The 14,531-nt window shown below is 33.7% G+C and overlaps 1 protein-coding gene across 7 annotated transcripts in view; it reads right to left on the bottom strand.

Moving 5' to 3' along the window:
• Positions 1-4,803: 4,803 nt before the first annotated feature.
• Positions 4,804-14,531, bottom strand: part of Rab3-GEF (Rab3 GDP-GTP exchange factor) — a 74,006-nt gene continuing 64,278 nt past the window's right edge. For 6 of the 7 annotated variants that reach the window (XM_070110830.1, XM_070110827.1, XM_036371212.2 and 3 more), the window contains one exon: positions 4,804-9,526. In XM_070110830.1, the coding sequence (XP_069966931.1) occupies positions 8,318-9,526 (1,209 nt within the window). In that variant the 3' untranslated portion in view covers positions 4,804-8,317. Of the gene's footprint in view, positions 9,527-9,546; positions 13,397-14,531 lie in introns of those variants that run through there. The other variant, XM_036371218.2, reaches the window with a different exon arrangement.

Below are 14,531 nucleotides of genomic sequence, written 5' to 3'. Positions count from 1 at the left end.
ATATTATATATAAAGTAATCTCCGTATTCGTTGAAACCGGCGATATGGGACCATTATAAAATATAGCTGACATACAAACTGACCGATCAAAATCAACTGAAAGACCATTTTATACCTTATTTATGCTATAAGAATTGCACCTGTGAACTTGTGAACGGTATCATAGCTCCCCTGGAACCGTATTTAATGTTTTTCCTTGTTCATATATAACACCGGTAAACAAGTCGTTTGACGTCGCTGATTACAAATCTACCCTCAGTTTCTTTTTATCAGCTCTAGTTCTAGTGATACAGATACTTTTTGAAATGTCGTTACTCGGCTTTTAATTTTTAGGGCAAAAAATTACTAAATTTCATAAATAAACCGTTATGTCTACAATTTAAACTGTCTTAGTGGTTTAAACCATCCGATTAGATTTTGTGCTGATTGTGGTGACTATATGTTTAGAGTATGCCGTTTAAATATGTCTGTTACTATAAAACAGGCCTATTTGAACTACTTTGGGGAACCATTATAAGTGTTTAGTAAGCCTTGGATCCCAAATTAAAATCCTAAAATGGCAAATTTTCTTTTGGGTCAATAAGGAGAATACACTAAATTTGGGATAGTCGAGCCAAGACAGAACACTGGACTAACAAAGTTTGGACTTTGAAAGTAAATTTATTAGCGGGTAGTATGAATGTGATAAATACCCTTCTACATATTATTGATTGTATGCCAGATAAGGAGAAATCTGCATGGATTAAATTAATTTGCGTTGTGCAAAAGTTCTTAGGATTTGCGAGATCAACTGATTGTCATTTTTCGTATTAAAAGCTTTCACAATAGTGTAGCAAATATAACAATTATCAAAATGATTAATCTGCTCTTTCTATATCATAGGCATACCTACATACCTAGGCACACAAATGGGCAATATTTTACTGTTATTAAAAACTGATGTGATATGATAAAATAGGCAAACTTCGTAATCAGCACCACAAAGTTTATGAAAAAAATTTAAAATATCTTAGACAAAACAAAAAAAAAACATTTCACACAGTGTTATCTCAGTTTAATTGGTCATAAAGATTTTTAATCACAGACAATAACTTATAAAAATTTAAATGACATTTAAGCGGTTCGTCCTCAGAACTTCGAAGCTCAAAAAAGATAATTTTTAATACGCTTTTATTAGCTTGGGTTGTACTTGTATGTATGTAATGGAATCTTAGAGCTCAATTTTCACCGATTTCCAGAAGTCTGATCAACTTGAAACTTTGCAGACGTGTCAAGGACCGATGACAATGCAATGATTTGATAACAGTTTCCCATTATTTTAAAGGTGGGCGTAACTCCGCCCCCTAAATGGTTTAATGTAATATCTTCCAAACCGCTAAAGCTAACTCAACCAAATTTGCTGAGAGGAAGTCCTTTTATCCACCAGGCCCACTCCCAATAGAACAGCTATGTTAAAATATACTAAAAGTGCGATAACTGACGAAAAAAATGCGCCGTAAGCTTTTCACAAACAAGATGGTAGAGAAGAGGTTTATAGGATGGGGTGTAAAAATTCCTTTAAAGCCTGTTAAACTATTATTTATTTTAATGCTATTAATGAATTAGAAACTTTTGAATATATTTTATTGTTTTGTCGGTATCGTGCCAACAAAATTGTTTTGGCAAAATGCGTTTAACGCTGACTGAGCGACGTGAATAGGCAGCGCGTTCCGGGTTTGGGACACGATATCTTGTAAACCAATATTTTTCTCGATATGTCTACATTAGAAATATCAAAAAAAAAAAAACGATTTTTTCAAAGCGCGAAGGTAGACGACCACTTTAAATAGGACAATGAGGCTGCATATAATGCGAGAGTTGTAAAATATTCCTCCTTGAATCGAATATTGTACAATATAAGATTTAGCCACTCGGTCATCCAATCAATTCAAAACTGTGAAGTATACTTTTCAAAACAAGTTTAGTTTGAAAATGAATAGTAAAATATATTAAGGGTTAAAAAAAAATTAATATCAAAGTGGAAGACATTTTTTTGAAATATATTAAATTATTACTTAAAGCACTTCCTAAACGAATGATCGCCATTTATTACCCAACGAAAGTTACGCTGTAAAATTTAAAAAGTTTTTCGGCTCTATAATAGTGGTCGAAACGATGCAAATACATACATATGCATACATATTCACTTGCAATTTTTCTAGACAAATCTCTTAAAATAGGTGTACGTACTGCTCTCATTTCACATACGTATGTACATACATAGGTACATATATCTTCTCAAAAACAGTCTTGATGATGTATTTATTTATTTTTATATGTAGATCAGTGTAATAATATATAATATTTTGCATACAGTATGTGGATATAATAACTTGATAATCTGCCTTGTACTGATTATAGCACAACAGTGAGAGACACAACACCTGAGTATGTTAAAAATAAAACGATTACAGTTATGAGAGCATAGTATTGCAGCTAACAAGTGGCAGTAAACTGTTACATCTTTTCTAATAAATGTCCTATATGCATGTAAACTCGAATGTAAATATAAAGAAGGGGCAAGATCACTCGCACTTCGGTTTTAAAATATACTTACTAGCAAGAAAGAGTTATACAAACCGATTTCGAAATTGCATGATTGGTTATAGAAATGCTTCTGCGACCACCTTATTCTCCGTATCTGTTTGTTAACGACTGTTTCTTGTTCGCAGATCACGAGAGAATGCTCGCTGGAAATAAGTGTGTAGACTTTTTTTCGCTTTAAAATTACTCTTGCCAACAATTTTGCCTCGTTAACTCTTTTGAAGTGCGTTCGACAGCAACATCTGTCATGATTTCATTACAGCTGTGAATTTTTGTTAGTTTTCTCTTCTCGCAAACTCTTTCTTCCAAAAGCGTAACGCAAATTTCTCTTATAGGATTTTTGACTTTCCCCAATACGTCAGATAATGCACAGCTGATTAATCAGAGAATTGATTAAATTTAATATACTCTTTATTAACCACTAAAACAATTGTTTTAATCAATTTTTTTTTATTTAACTAATATTTATTGTTAAATTTGAGATGTGTATTGTATACTTTAGTAATTATATGATCTTCCATCTAACGGCATTTCAACGTTTTGTTTATTTCTTTAAAAAATACATTTAATAATGTTATATGTTGATATTTGAACTTCATTTTTTTTACTAATATTATGCTAATTTAAACTTTGAACTATTTTTTACTGAATACAGTTAGCAATGAAACAAATTTGACTTTTAACACACATACATGGAATCAACAAATAAAAAATTTAATAAGTACATATAGTACTATACATTTTTGTGGTGTCCGTTATTTGGTAATGATACGCAGTAATCAATTTTATAGTTATTATTATTTAGTCAATTGTGTGCTACACTTGTGAGGAGTAGTGTCATTTTAATTAATTATAAATGGCGTATATTAGTTCAGATAATCTCGGCGTTGCCAGCGCCACCGATTTAATTCTTTATAAATTCAATTCTCAATGTTTCAATTAGCTGTCCCTGACAATTCCATTGCAAAGCTTTACGTTTTTTCAATTACTTATGTATTTGTTGTGATCTTTAAAGTATATGTTTTTTTGAATTTTATATTTATTTCATATTAATTTTTGTTTAATTTTTTTTAATTATTTTCTCAATATTTATTATTTTTTGTGAAATTTTTTTAATTATTTTCTTAACTTTAATTAATTTTTTTGGTGTTTTGTAAGTATTTTACACTAATATATTGTAATTTTTCTTGTATAAGTTATTTTTTCTTCAACAAAGCTTGTAGTATTAATAGTAATTACACATAGAGCAATTTTACATTACAATTTAATTACAAGTATTTACATTTAATTCATTGCATTACATACATTCCCTATCTAGATTGCCTTCAATTGATTTTTCAGCTTGTGCTCATTAGTTTAACTACTATAAACGCGTTATTATCGACTTTCGTTATATAATTAATACTTTTTTTTTAAGATACACACTTACAGCAGACAACAATAAATTTTTTAGTCATTATTATTATTTTTCATTACAAATTGATGATATTTTCAAACAGTAAATTTATTAAAAATAAGCGAATAATCGAAATTAATCGAAAATAAATACAAATATCTATATACCATATACATGCTATGTATACATATATATAAGTATAGTCAAAAGCTTTAAAGCGATGAGAAATATTATTGTATATTTCTTAGAACTTCAAACATAAGTACTGCTATGCATACATATGTACAAGTATATATACTTGTAAAGGGTCAACCAACAAGAACGACGTGTTATTAAAATTAAATAAAACACTCAAATTTGATTAAAATGAGTTCGGTTTGTTTTTTTATGCAGATACTTTGGGCCATATATTATTTGAACTAAATTTCGGCCACCACGGTTCCGTTCCACCCGTTTACGTCAATTTTCTATGACCCTGTGCAGCATTTCGGCTATACTTGTAGTGCGCTGAATGTTGTCTTCGAACTCCACGAGCGTTGCTGGTAGATTGGCGTACACCTTTGATTTAACATACTCCAAGAGAAAATAATCTAGAGGCGTTAAATAGCATGATCTTGGCGGCCATTTATACTTGATATGGGCCATTACTCGAAACGAGTTACCAAACTTTGCACGCAATGTGTCCATGTTTATACGTCAAACTTGAAGTGGCGCACCGCCTTGTCGGTTAACATCGTGTTATTATGCTCTTCATTGATGGCAACGACATTTCCTGTCTCAATTCAAAAAAAAATAAGGTCCGACGATGCCGCCATACCACAATCTGAACCAAACGGTAAACTTTTAGGGAGGCAATTGCGTTTGCTGAACCACACGAGGATTTAAATCACCCCAATAGCGACAATTTTGTTTGTTGAAGAAGCCATTAAGCCAGAAATGATCGCCTCTTAGATCGCCGTGTTTTGCGCGAAGGGCTCTTACAGTAGCCACCTGAGAACGTGAATTTACGTAATAATCTTGGACATTTTCTAAGTGTTGTACAAAAGTGAAACGTAATACGATGAAATGGCAAACCTTAATGAACACATTGACCAAATTAAACACAAATCCCCAAATATGGCCGCAACGAGCTGTCAAAATCACGTCATCCCTGTTGGTAGACGTAAGTATATGTATATATATATTTTTTGATAGCGTTTTTATATAGTTAGTTTCTGTTGTTTGTATACGATTATCGATAACAAATATTTGTTATTTTTGTTTTCTCACTGTGGCCGATTCTACTTACTGTATTTAGTAATACTCTTACTGAGTTTTGCTCTCTTTCAGTGTAACAGATAACATTGATATTAAAGCTAGTTATGGAACTATTTAGTGTTACGTGTTTATGTTAAATACATACATATGTATTCCTATGTAAATTATACACAGTGTATAAATATCTAATTTTGTAGAGTTTTTTTGTTGCTTCATACTATTTTCAAACAATTTTATCGACTTGTACTTCTGCAAAGTTTGTAGAAATAATAAGGGTCAGATAGGTGCTGTCATGGTAGTATTTTTAACTAAAACCTACTTTTTCTTATATTCTAAATGTTAGTATTTCAAAAGTTGTCAGAGTACTGCACTTGGAAAACCAACAAGAAGGCGCCAGGCACGAATCTTTAGCAAATTATTATATACGGTCCCATGTACCATATATATATACATATGTATAACATTATATGTTTGTTGCATTTATAACTGTTAAATTAGTATATAAATTAATCTTACTTTAAATTTTAGAACTTTGGAAACAAGAACATAGTACCATTATAGTTGTTTAAGGGGTTAGGGGTAATCATTATTTGTAATTTTTTTTTTTTGAATATTCTAAAAGTATAGCAGCCTTGTTTTACAAATACTTTTCGAGTTATTCGACAATTTGCAAAGGTTTTTTGGACGCGTCTGGAACGTTCGTGTAAAACTTTAAAGAGTTTTCCTCAAAACTATGTTTTTTGAACTGGTCGAAAATCGCTCTGTCGATTTCAATGAAATTTAAATAGATTTTTGAAAACATGTTATGAACTTAATTATTGGTTTTTGCAGAAAATCCGAAATATATTTTGTTAAATAAAAAAAGTCGATCTAGCAATAAATTATCTATTAATAAAACTTAGTTTGTGTCAATTTGATTTTAGATGACTCTCCAAGGAATAGTGATGGTCACCGCACTGGGTAAACACAAGCAGTCATACTTTTAATTATTTAATTTATTAATTTTTTTGAAATATCTGTCAAGCCAAGTTGAAACTTTATTTAAAGATGCGAACTAAAGGTTTTCTATGAAATATCATGTAAAGCTTTATTTATCATTTAGTGGTTAAAAAGAATAAATAAACGATAGTAAACGGCTTGATAATTTGTCATCATTTTCGTCACTTTGATAAACTTATATTTACAAGCTATGTACCGATAAATTTTAAGAAGCCAGTTAAGTTCAAGTAAGTAAATTTTATGTAAATAAGAAAAATGTTTTTGAAAAACTTTGTTTTGTTACATTTATTATAGTACACTAGATTCAGTATACCAGATAACTGGTTAGTAGAATTTGTTGATTATTTTGATTTTTAATTTTTGCTTAATTTTTTTTGTCCTCAAATTGTTTATTTGTACATTTCATATTTTGAATATTAAATATTAGTTTTACCGTATTATAGATAGAATCTCGAACACCACTTTATATATTGCACAAACTGTTTCGGTTATTTTGTGTGCGTTTACGGTACTCAAAATTGATAACGACTTGAATTTGCATTAAGGGAATAATTTTTAATGAAGCAATTACTTTTGTAAATCATAATCAAATTTGACAAACTTTTTTATTGGAAAAGGGTCACATACATTTTATGACATGCTTACCCAAAATAAATATATTTAATTAGCAGTATATACTACCAGAAAATTCTTCAGTTTATTTTGAAATATTCAACTATCTTCTGTATATAGAGAAAAATCGAGTTATCAGTAAGCATGAATTCTGATATTGTCTAGTTATCAGAAATTGTTTCGAACCCACGACTACACTCACTTGACTCAGTTAACAAGGCTTAAGTTTTAGTTTGATCAAATAGTCATCTAAGGAGCAGTTTTTAAAAATAACTTAGAGATCATACATTTTACCATTCTGTGGTATGTATATGTATTTCAGAGACAATCATTTTTTTCTTTAATTGATTTTATAGCGACATTTGTGAAGTTAGATTCTCGTATACTAGTTTAAGGACTTAGGCGAAGTTCTATATTTTTCCAAATATTTTCTGCTTTTTGCTCTCCAGAATCGACCAAACATAAGCCATTTTAAAACTATGGTAAGATACAGTAATTCAATAAATTTTTTTGACCGCTAAGTGGCGGTCCTTTGCTTACATATACATACTTTGAGTGGGAGCCACTAGGTACGTCCAAGTACTGCTTACTGCGAAATTTCAACCAGATAAGCAAAATTGCCTGGAGAAAAAGATTAGTAAAGATAAACTAGACCTTTCGTCTACTACTAGCACGTCTTAATACGAAAAATTAAATTACTCTCAGTTGTCATCTACATCAAATGAGAAAAATTGTTTCGTAAAAAACAAAATTCAAAATTAAATGAAAATATTTGGAAAGTGTTGCCCGGTAGCTAGGAAAAAAATCCACCTATTACTCACAGAATTCTCTATAAAGTACATTTAACAGGAAATCTTTTTGTCGACAATTTTTAATCAGATATTAAAGATTTATTTCACACATGCAGAACTCTTTAAAGATAAATCGGGAGATTTATTTTCTAAGGTTCGTCGATAGCCTACTAGTTACACCTTGTTAATGTTTTCTGTTTTATTTGGAAAAGGTGTTTCATGTGCATATTATAAAAGCTAAAATATAGGTGAAATGAGGAGATATTTCTGCAAATTGTATTTAATAAAAATCTGGTTTTACACTCTTTACACTGTATTTGCCAAATAATTATTTTAAAAATTTGAGAAATGTTTGAGCTTTTTACTTAATTAGAAACTTGGCATTCGTAATCCCCGAAATGATCATTAGCCTATCCAATCATTAACCTAGCCTAGTAAAATTTTTCCTTCAGGGTGGCTGCCTTGATTTCGGTATGTTAATAATAAAGCTCATCTATGTAGCGGAAAAGTTTAGTAGCCAGTGCTTGCTGGCGTTAGTTACCCGTTCTGTGTCACTTTTTCAGAGCCATGGAATACAAATAGTGCGGCAGACCTCACGTGGCTGTGGTTCAACACCCGCATGACCACCACCACCGCCGCCACCGCTGCTGCCGCTAAAACGAAAGAATGAGCTCCTTCGTCAGTGTTTGTTGGCACCGCTGGCACCAGTCGATTGTTGCTGCTGTTGTTGTGGCTGTTGTGACTGGTACGAAGGATGCTGCGGTTGTTGTTGCTGGGACATGCCCATGTTCACACTACCATATGAGGGTCGTTGACCGCCTACAGCGCCCATTGAACTCGCTGGGGATGCACCTGCGGCACCCGAACACGCAACCGAGGAGGCACGCGACAATGAGGTGCGCCGTTTGGGTATTACGAAGGGTGGCGGTGGCTGCGGTGTGTATTGTGGTGGCGTTGAACTTGCTGAAATTTGGCGCACAAAGTTACGTGCGCCCGTTAGAGCGTTGCTGGCGGCTGACGACGTTGCCGCCGCCGCCGCCGAGGAATGTACTTGTAAGGAACCAGCGCGTGCCATGGCGCCGCTGCGTGGCGGTATTGCGGGCGGTGGTCCGGCTGGTAAGCCGCGCGTCTTGCCAATTGGTGGCGAGGAGTGCAGGCTCTCAGTTGAGGTTTGTGAGGGCACGCGCGGCGGCAATTGTGGTAAGGAACCAGTTGTGCTGCCACTGCTGTTGGTGCGGCTAACTGGACTGTGGGAGGGCACATGGTGAGTTGGTGGCGTTGGTTGGTGTTGTTGTGAATATTGATGTGCATGTTGCTGTATTGGCGAAACGGGTGACACTTGTTGATAGTTTGATTGTGGGTGATGTTGTTGCTGCTGCTGTTGTTGTTGATGATGTTGTTGCATTGTTGTGCCGCCAGACGCGCTTGTTGTTTGCATGGGCGCAGCAGTGATTGTGGCTGGCGAGGTATATGCGGCATGCGGCAACTTCGCCTGTGGCTGCACCGTGGCCGTTGTCACCGTCGGCTTTTGCATTGGCATCGTGTGGCGTATGGTGATTGTGGAATTCTTACCAGTGCCTTGTTGAGGTGGCAGATGTGTTGTTGGTAATGATGGCGACTTGTTGCTGGGTGTAGTTGTTGCCGCCGCTGTTTGCTTAGCCATCAAGGCGCGTGGACTTGTAGCGCCGCTACTGCTCGGATGCGGTTGCTGCTGCTGCTGTTGATGTTGTTGTTGTTGTAATTGCTTTTGCTGTTGTGCGTGCTGTTGTTTTTGCTGTGCGTGTATGTCCTGTATTTGTGGCGTGATAACAACGGGATTCTTCTTCTGCTCCTGCCCGGCGGCGACATAAGAGAAAACGCACAAAACCGCATAGCAAATCTGGTCAGCCTTGGAAAAGTGAGAAAATTGAGAAAATTTTTAATAACGATACGTTATACTTATTAAATGCATGTATTTATTTTGAGCACGCTTGCATTGCTACAACAAACGCATTAACAAACTAAGGTCATTTGCATTTCTATGTGGAAATAAGCGTCGCACAATATTTTTGTAAAGAAGATTTAGTTGGGGTCAAGAAAATTTAGTGGTTGATATTGTTTGATATTTTAAAATTTTTTATTCTTTATTATTTCTTTTATCTTAGTTTAAATTATACATTTTGAGTTACATATCTTAATTATAAATTGGGTTTAAAAACATAGCTAATATTTACTCTTTACTTCTTCAGAACAGGCGTTTTTATCCACATGCTCCACAACCCAGAAGATAACATAATATGAAATAAAGGATATCAAGTCCCTGCCTTAAAAACGCTCGAACAGAAGATGCTCGCCGAAACAGTGCTCGTCATTGTATAGCACAATTGTGCTAGCAGACTTCACACGTACCCTTACGCTCTTTCGTTCAGTCGTTCTTTAGACGGCGACGAAATAAAATCGGGCATGGTCGTGCTGCTAAGTCCAAATTGTTCTGCGCAGAATTATAAATGATTATGAATGCCTTTTGGTTTTATGAATTACATTTTGTGTTCGAGGTTATTTAAGAACAATAAAGTTTAGGTTTATAGGGTCCAATATATTTTCTTTGAACGAAAAATATATGAAATGAAAAAGACGCACGGAAATGCTTGTTACTCGAAAGAGCAAAAAAAATTCTCAAAATGTAAGGGTACATAGTTTTCACTGGGTGTCTTTATTTTCGTGCTTACCCTCCCAGTCGCAGTTCCTCTTCTGCCGACCACTATCAGTGGGATCACCATTTATTTATTTTTTTTTTTGAGAGTAATTTCATCTCATATCTTCGAGTATATTAAGTACTTAATTTGCTCTCTGAGTGTATTATTAACAAAAGATCCCAATATTTTGACTTCAATTTTAGCAAGCGAATGCGAGTATTATTGGAAAAGGTAAACGATATTTTCGAAAAAAATTTAGGCGAGCGGATGAACATAAAAATAATCTAATTGCTCCCAGACCTCAACCAAATAGTTATCCATTAATTCCTTTCAACGTAAGTATAAGAATGCTTTTAACTTAAAATTTGATTAACATATTATATAATGAGGCCATCGAAAATATTATCAAAGTGGTTTATGTGGCTTTTACTAGGTATATAGCCATAAAATTGAATAGCAGTGCTTTGCTGAGTTTGAATTAAATAATTTTTGATGTTGAATCTTTTCCCAAAAACGTACACAGTTTAGCGATTTAGGTTAGCTGAGTAGCCAATGTAATAAGACCTCAAAGAATAGCTTGAGAAGAGAAAACTTCAGAAATTAGACTTGATGTACATTTTTAAACCATTTACAAGATTTAAAAACTAAATTTTTGTGAAACTACTAGATCACAATTCTAGTCTCAACTTTGCGCCTACTAGTGAACCAACGCTTTAATTTAGAAGTTGCTTGGAATTGTAACCACCTCTCAAAGGTTAATATCACTCTTAAAACTAATTAGACCTCTAGTTTCCAACCCATAAAACCACTAACATATTAAAGCAACTTTAAGAAAATTTTTCAAAACTACTGATTTTTAGACATCTATCTATCTGTCTGGTCTTTGATCTCTTTGTTTTTGTAAAATATACTTTTCTTCACAATTTAAAAGTCATCTTCAGGTATATAATCCGTTAATAATACATAATAATCATATAGAAGTCATTAAGAGACGGCTAATGTCGAAATAATAAAAGCATAGAGAAGTTTAGCTACTGCAGAATAAACAAATTTTAGAGAGTGATATAAATTTCAGTAAAGTGAACTATCGCTGAAAGAGGTTAAAAAGAGAAAAGTTGAACTAGTTTAGATACGAAAACATACTCGTATAAAACCTATAAGGAACATCCAAAATAGCAGTGATGTTATTTTAAATTAGTATTATAATTGAACACCATGTCTGTCAGCTATGACAGATCGAAAATATTGTTTCATGATTTAGTTCCGAATCAGAACGGCTTAAAAAAGTAACAAATATTGTGAAAGAAATGAAAAGTTGAGCAAATGAAATGTGCTGCTGAAGAATAATAATAAAAGTACTGTTTTTTGTAAAAATATAAATTTTATTAATATTAATACGAAAACTTGGTAGAAAAGAACAGAGAAAAATTTAGTGCTCGGAATTAAACTGAATCCGTCCCCTGATATGTACTTTCTAAATTTCCATAGTAGAAATGCAAATGAGCTCACAAACACTTAGAAATTTTCGTAATATACATTTACAAACTCACACATACATATGTACCTATATGTACGAAGATACATGTGCACAAACACTTATGTACACATTTATACAAAGAAACACATTTTTAGCTTTCTTGTGTGAGTTTTAGAATCAATTTTAAATAGCATTTATTTAATAATAACTCAATATTCGTATTTACAAAAGCTATACACCAGTCATGCAAACTATTTAATTATATTATTTTTTTAAAACTTATTGATTTTTGTTCAACTTTATTTTACATAATTTTAAAAAATATTTTAGGGTATAAAAATTTATAAGACCTTGTTTGTGATTGTTTTATATACTTCCTTGGCATTAAAAGGCAGCTAGGTTTAATATATATATAATTTTTAAATAATTTAGATTTTGTTTTCAGTGTGTGAATTGTATAATTTTGAATAAAATAAACTCGGCACGAAATGAGGCAAGGTTTTTAATTTTTACATATTTGCTTTTACTAAGTATATATAGTGACGTATGTTTTATTTCAAAAATTTACGTAGGATGTGGACTGCAGATATCTTATACTAGTTGCTTTTCAGATATATCACAGTTTGAAAATTCTTTTATTATTTAATTCCTGCTAATTCGTGACCATAAACGTAGCACCACAAGCTTTGCTTTCAAGTATTCGTCATGCTCCGTTGATTCCGACTGTTTGGTAGTTTTCGACTGCTTTAATGGCTTTCATAGACTCGGCAACTTTCATCTGATTATTTCATTTTGCCTGCTCGTGAGCTTTCGCTTCCTCAGGGGCTTTCGCCTACCCATAAGCTTTCACCTGATCATTAGCTTTCGCTTGCCCATTAGCTTTTGCCTGCTCAGTAGCTTTCGCTGTTCGAGCAGCTTTCTCCATTTCAAGAACTTCCAAATGCTCAGTAGTTTTCGTCTGCTCAGTAACCCCCTTCTGCTCAGTAAGTTTCTCCTGCTCAATAGCTTTCGGCTGCTCAGCTGCTTCTGTTTGCTCGTCAGTTTCGATTCGCTTAGTACCCTTCGTCGATTTAATTAGCTTAATAGCTTTCGCCAGCTCAGTAACTTCTACTTGCTCTGTACTTTGCACCCGCTCTACAGCTTTCGTTTGCTCATCGACTTCCATCGGCTGAGTAGCTCCGGTCGATCTAGAAGCTTTCACTTGCTCAGTAACTTTAGTTAGCTTAATAGCTTTCACCTGCTCGATATCTTCTACCAGCTCAGTAATTTTTACGTGATCTGTAACTACAACTTGCACTTTAGTTTTCGCCTGCATAGTGGCTTTCGTCTCTTCAGTAGCGTTCACTTGCTCCGTAGCTTTCACCTCTACCTTAGTTTGCTCATCAGTTTCCACCTGCTCAGCAGCTGTAGTTAGCTCAACATTTTTTACCTGCTCAAAAACCTCGGCCACCTCTTTAGCTTCCACCTGTGGATCAGCTATCGATTCAACACCTATCAGGGGCTCTTCAAATACTACTACTGCGCCGGTTTGCAGTTTTTGGAGGTGCAAATCGTAAGCGATTGAGAGTATGCGTGTGAAATAAATTAGCATATGCTCAACTGGCACCTTTTATTCCATGTTGTTGTTTGTCATGTTGTCGTTTATAGATATTTATTGGTGTACGGCGAAAATGTTAAGATATGTAAGTTTGTGTAGCGAAATTTTATGAACATTTTCAAAGAGCGCAATGATTTACGTATGTACAAACACATGCATAAAACACACAGACACGAGTATAATAACGGTTATGTTTTGATGGTGATGTGATTATGTTCGAGTATGGTTAATTGGTGTTGGTGGTTGTGGTTGTGGTAGTGGTGGCAGTAGTGTGAGGATACATATAAATACATGAAAAAAAGAGAAACAATAAATAATAATCGGTGAAAAATAATATATGCTTATTTTTAATACTTGTATTTCTAAATTATTTAGTATATGTAAACTGTCTTTGGAATACAATATTAAAAGTATTTTTTTTTAATAAATTGATAATCTGTTATAAATAAATAAGTATTTAGCTTGTTAACTGGCTCGTAGACTTCTAAGCAAGTGCGAAGAAAACGCGGGACTACATATACTAAAATTTCCCCGCATACCTTTGACACACTGGCAATAATTTACCAGTCAAAACTTATATTATGTATTCAAGCGAAATTGGGCGCGGTTAATAAGCGCACTTGAAATATACCCAGCAAGTCAACTACAAGACACTTTAATTAAGCCTTACAAGTGATTTCAGTTAGGATTCAATGAGTTTCTTAAGGCCGAATTGACGAAGCTACCCAAAACACTTATTTACGTGTTATCCGTCCTTAGATGTGTGGCTTTCAATGAGCCAATATTTTTTCGGAGTCAGTCTTTTTGACAGCTTTTACTTTATTTATACTCAGTTTAGTTTGCCACATCATAATGAACAGACTTATCCCGGAAAAATGTTTGCAAATCGTCCAAATTTATTACCAAAATAATGGTTCGGTTCCCGCAATGCGTTAAGCAACCATGGATCGCTGTTGCACCAAGTTTACTCTAGTCGATAATGCGCATCCTCAGAGAGGCCGTACATTGGTTCATATCTCTTCCAAAATGAAGCCGACCAAAATTCTACTATTTATTAATAATTTAAGGATGTTAATATGGACGATCTTTGTTTTCAATTTATTGAAGGACATTTTTGGTGAGCACTTTATGGGAATCTAAGTAC

Source organism: Bactrocera oleae, chromosome 5, assembly GCF_042242935.1.
Source record: "Bactrocera oleae isolate idBacOlea1 chromosome 5, idBacOlea1, whole genome shotgun sequence".
Classification (NCBI taxonomy): Eukaryota; Metazoa; Arthropoda; class Insecta; order Diptera; family Tephritidae; genus Bactrocera; species Bactrocera oleae.
The sequence above is the reverse complement of the archived record's forward strand: the minus strand, read 5'-3'. Positions and strand labels throughout refer to the sequence as shown.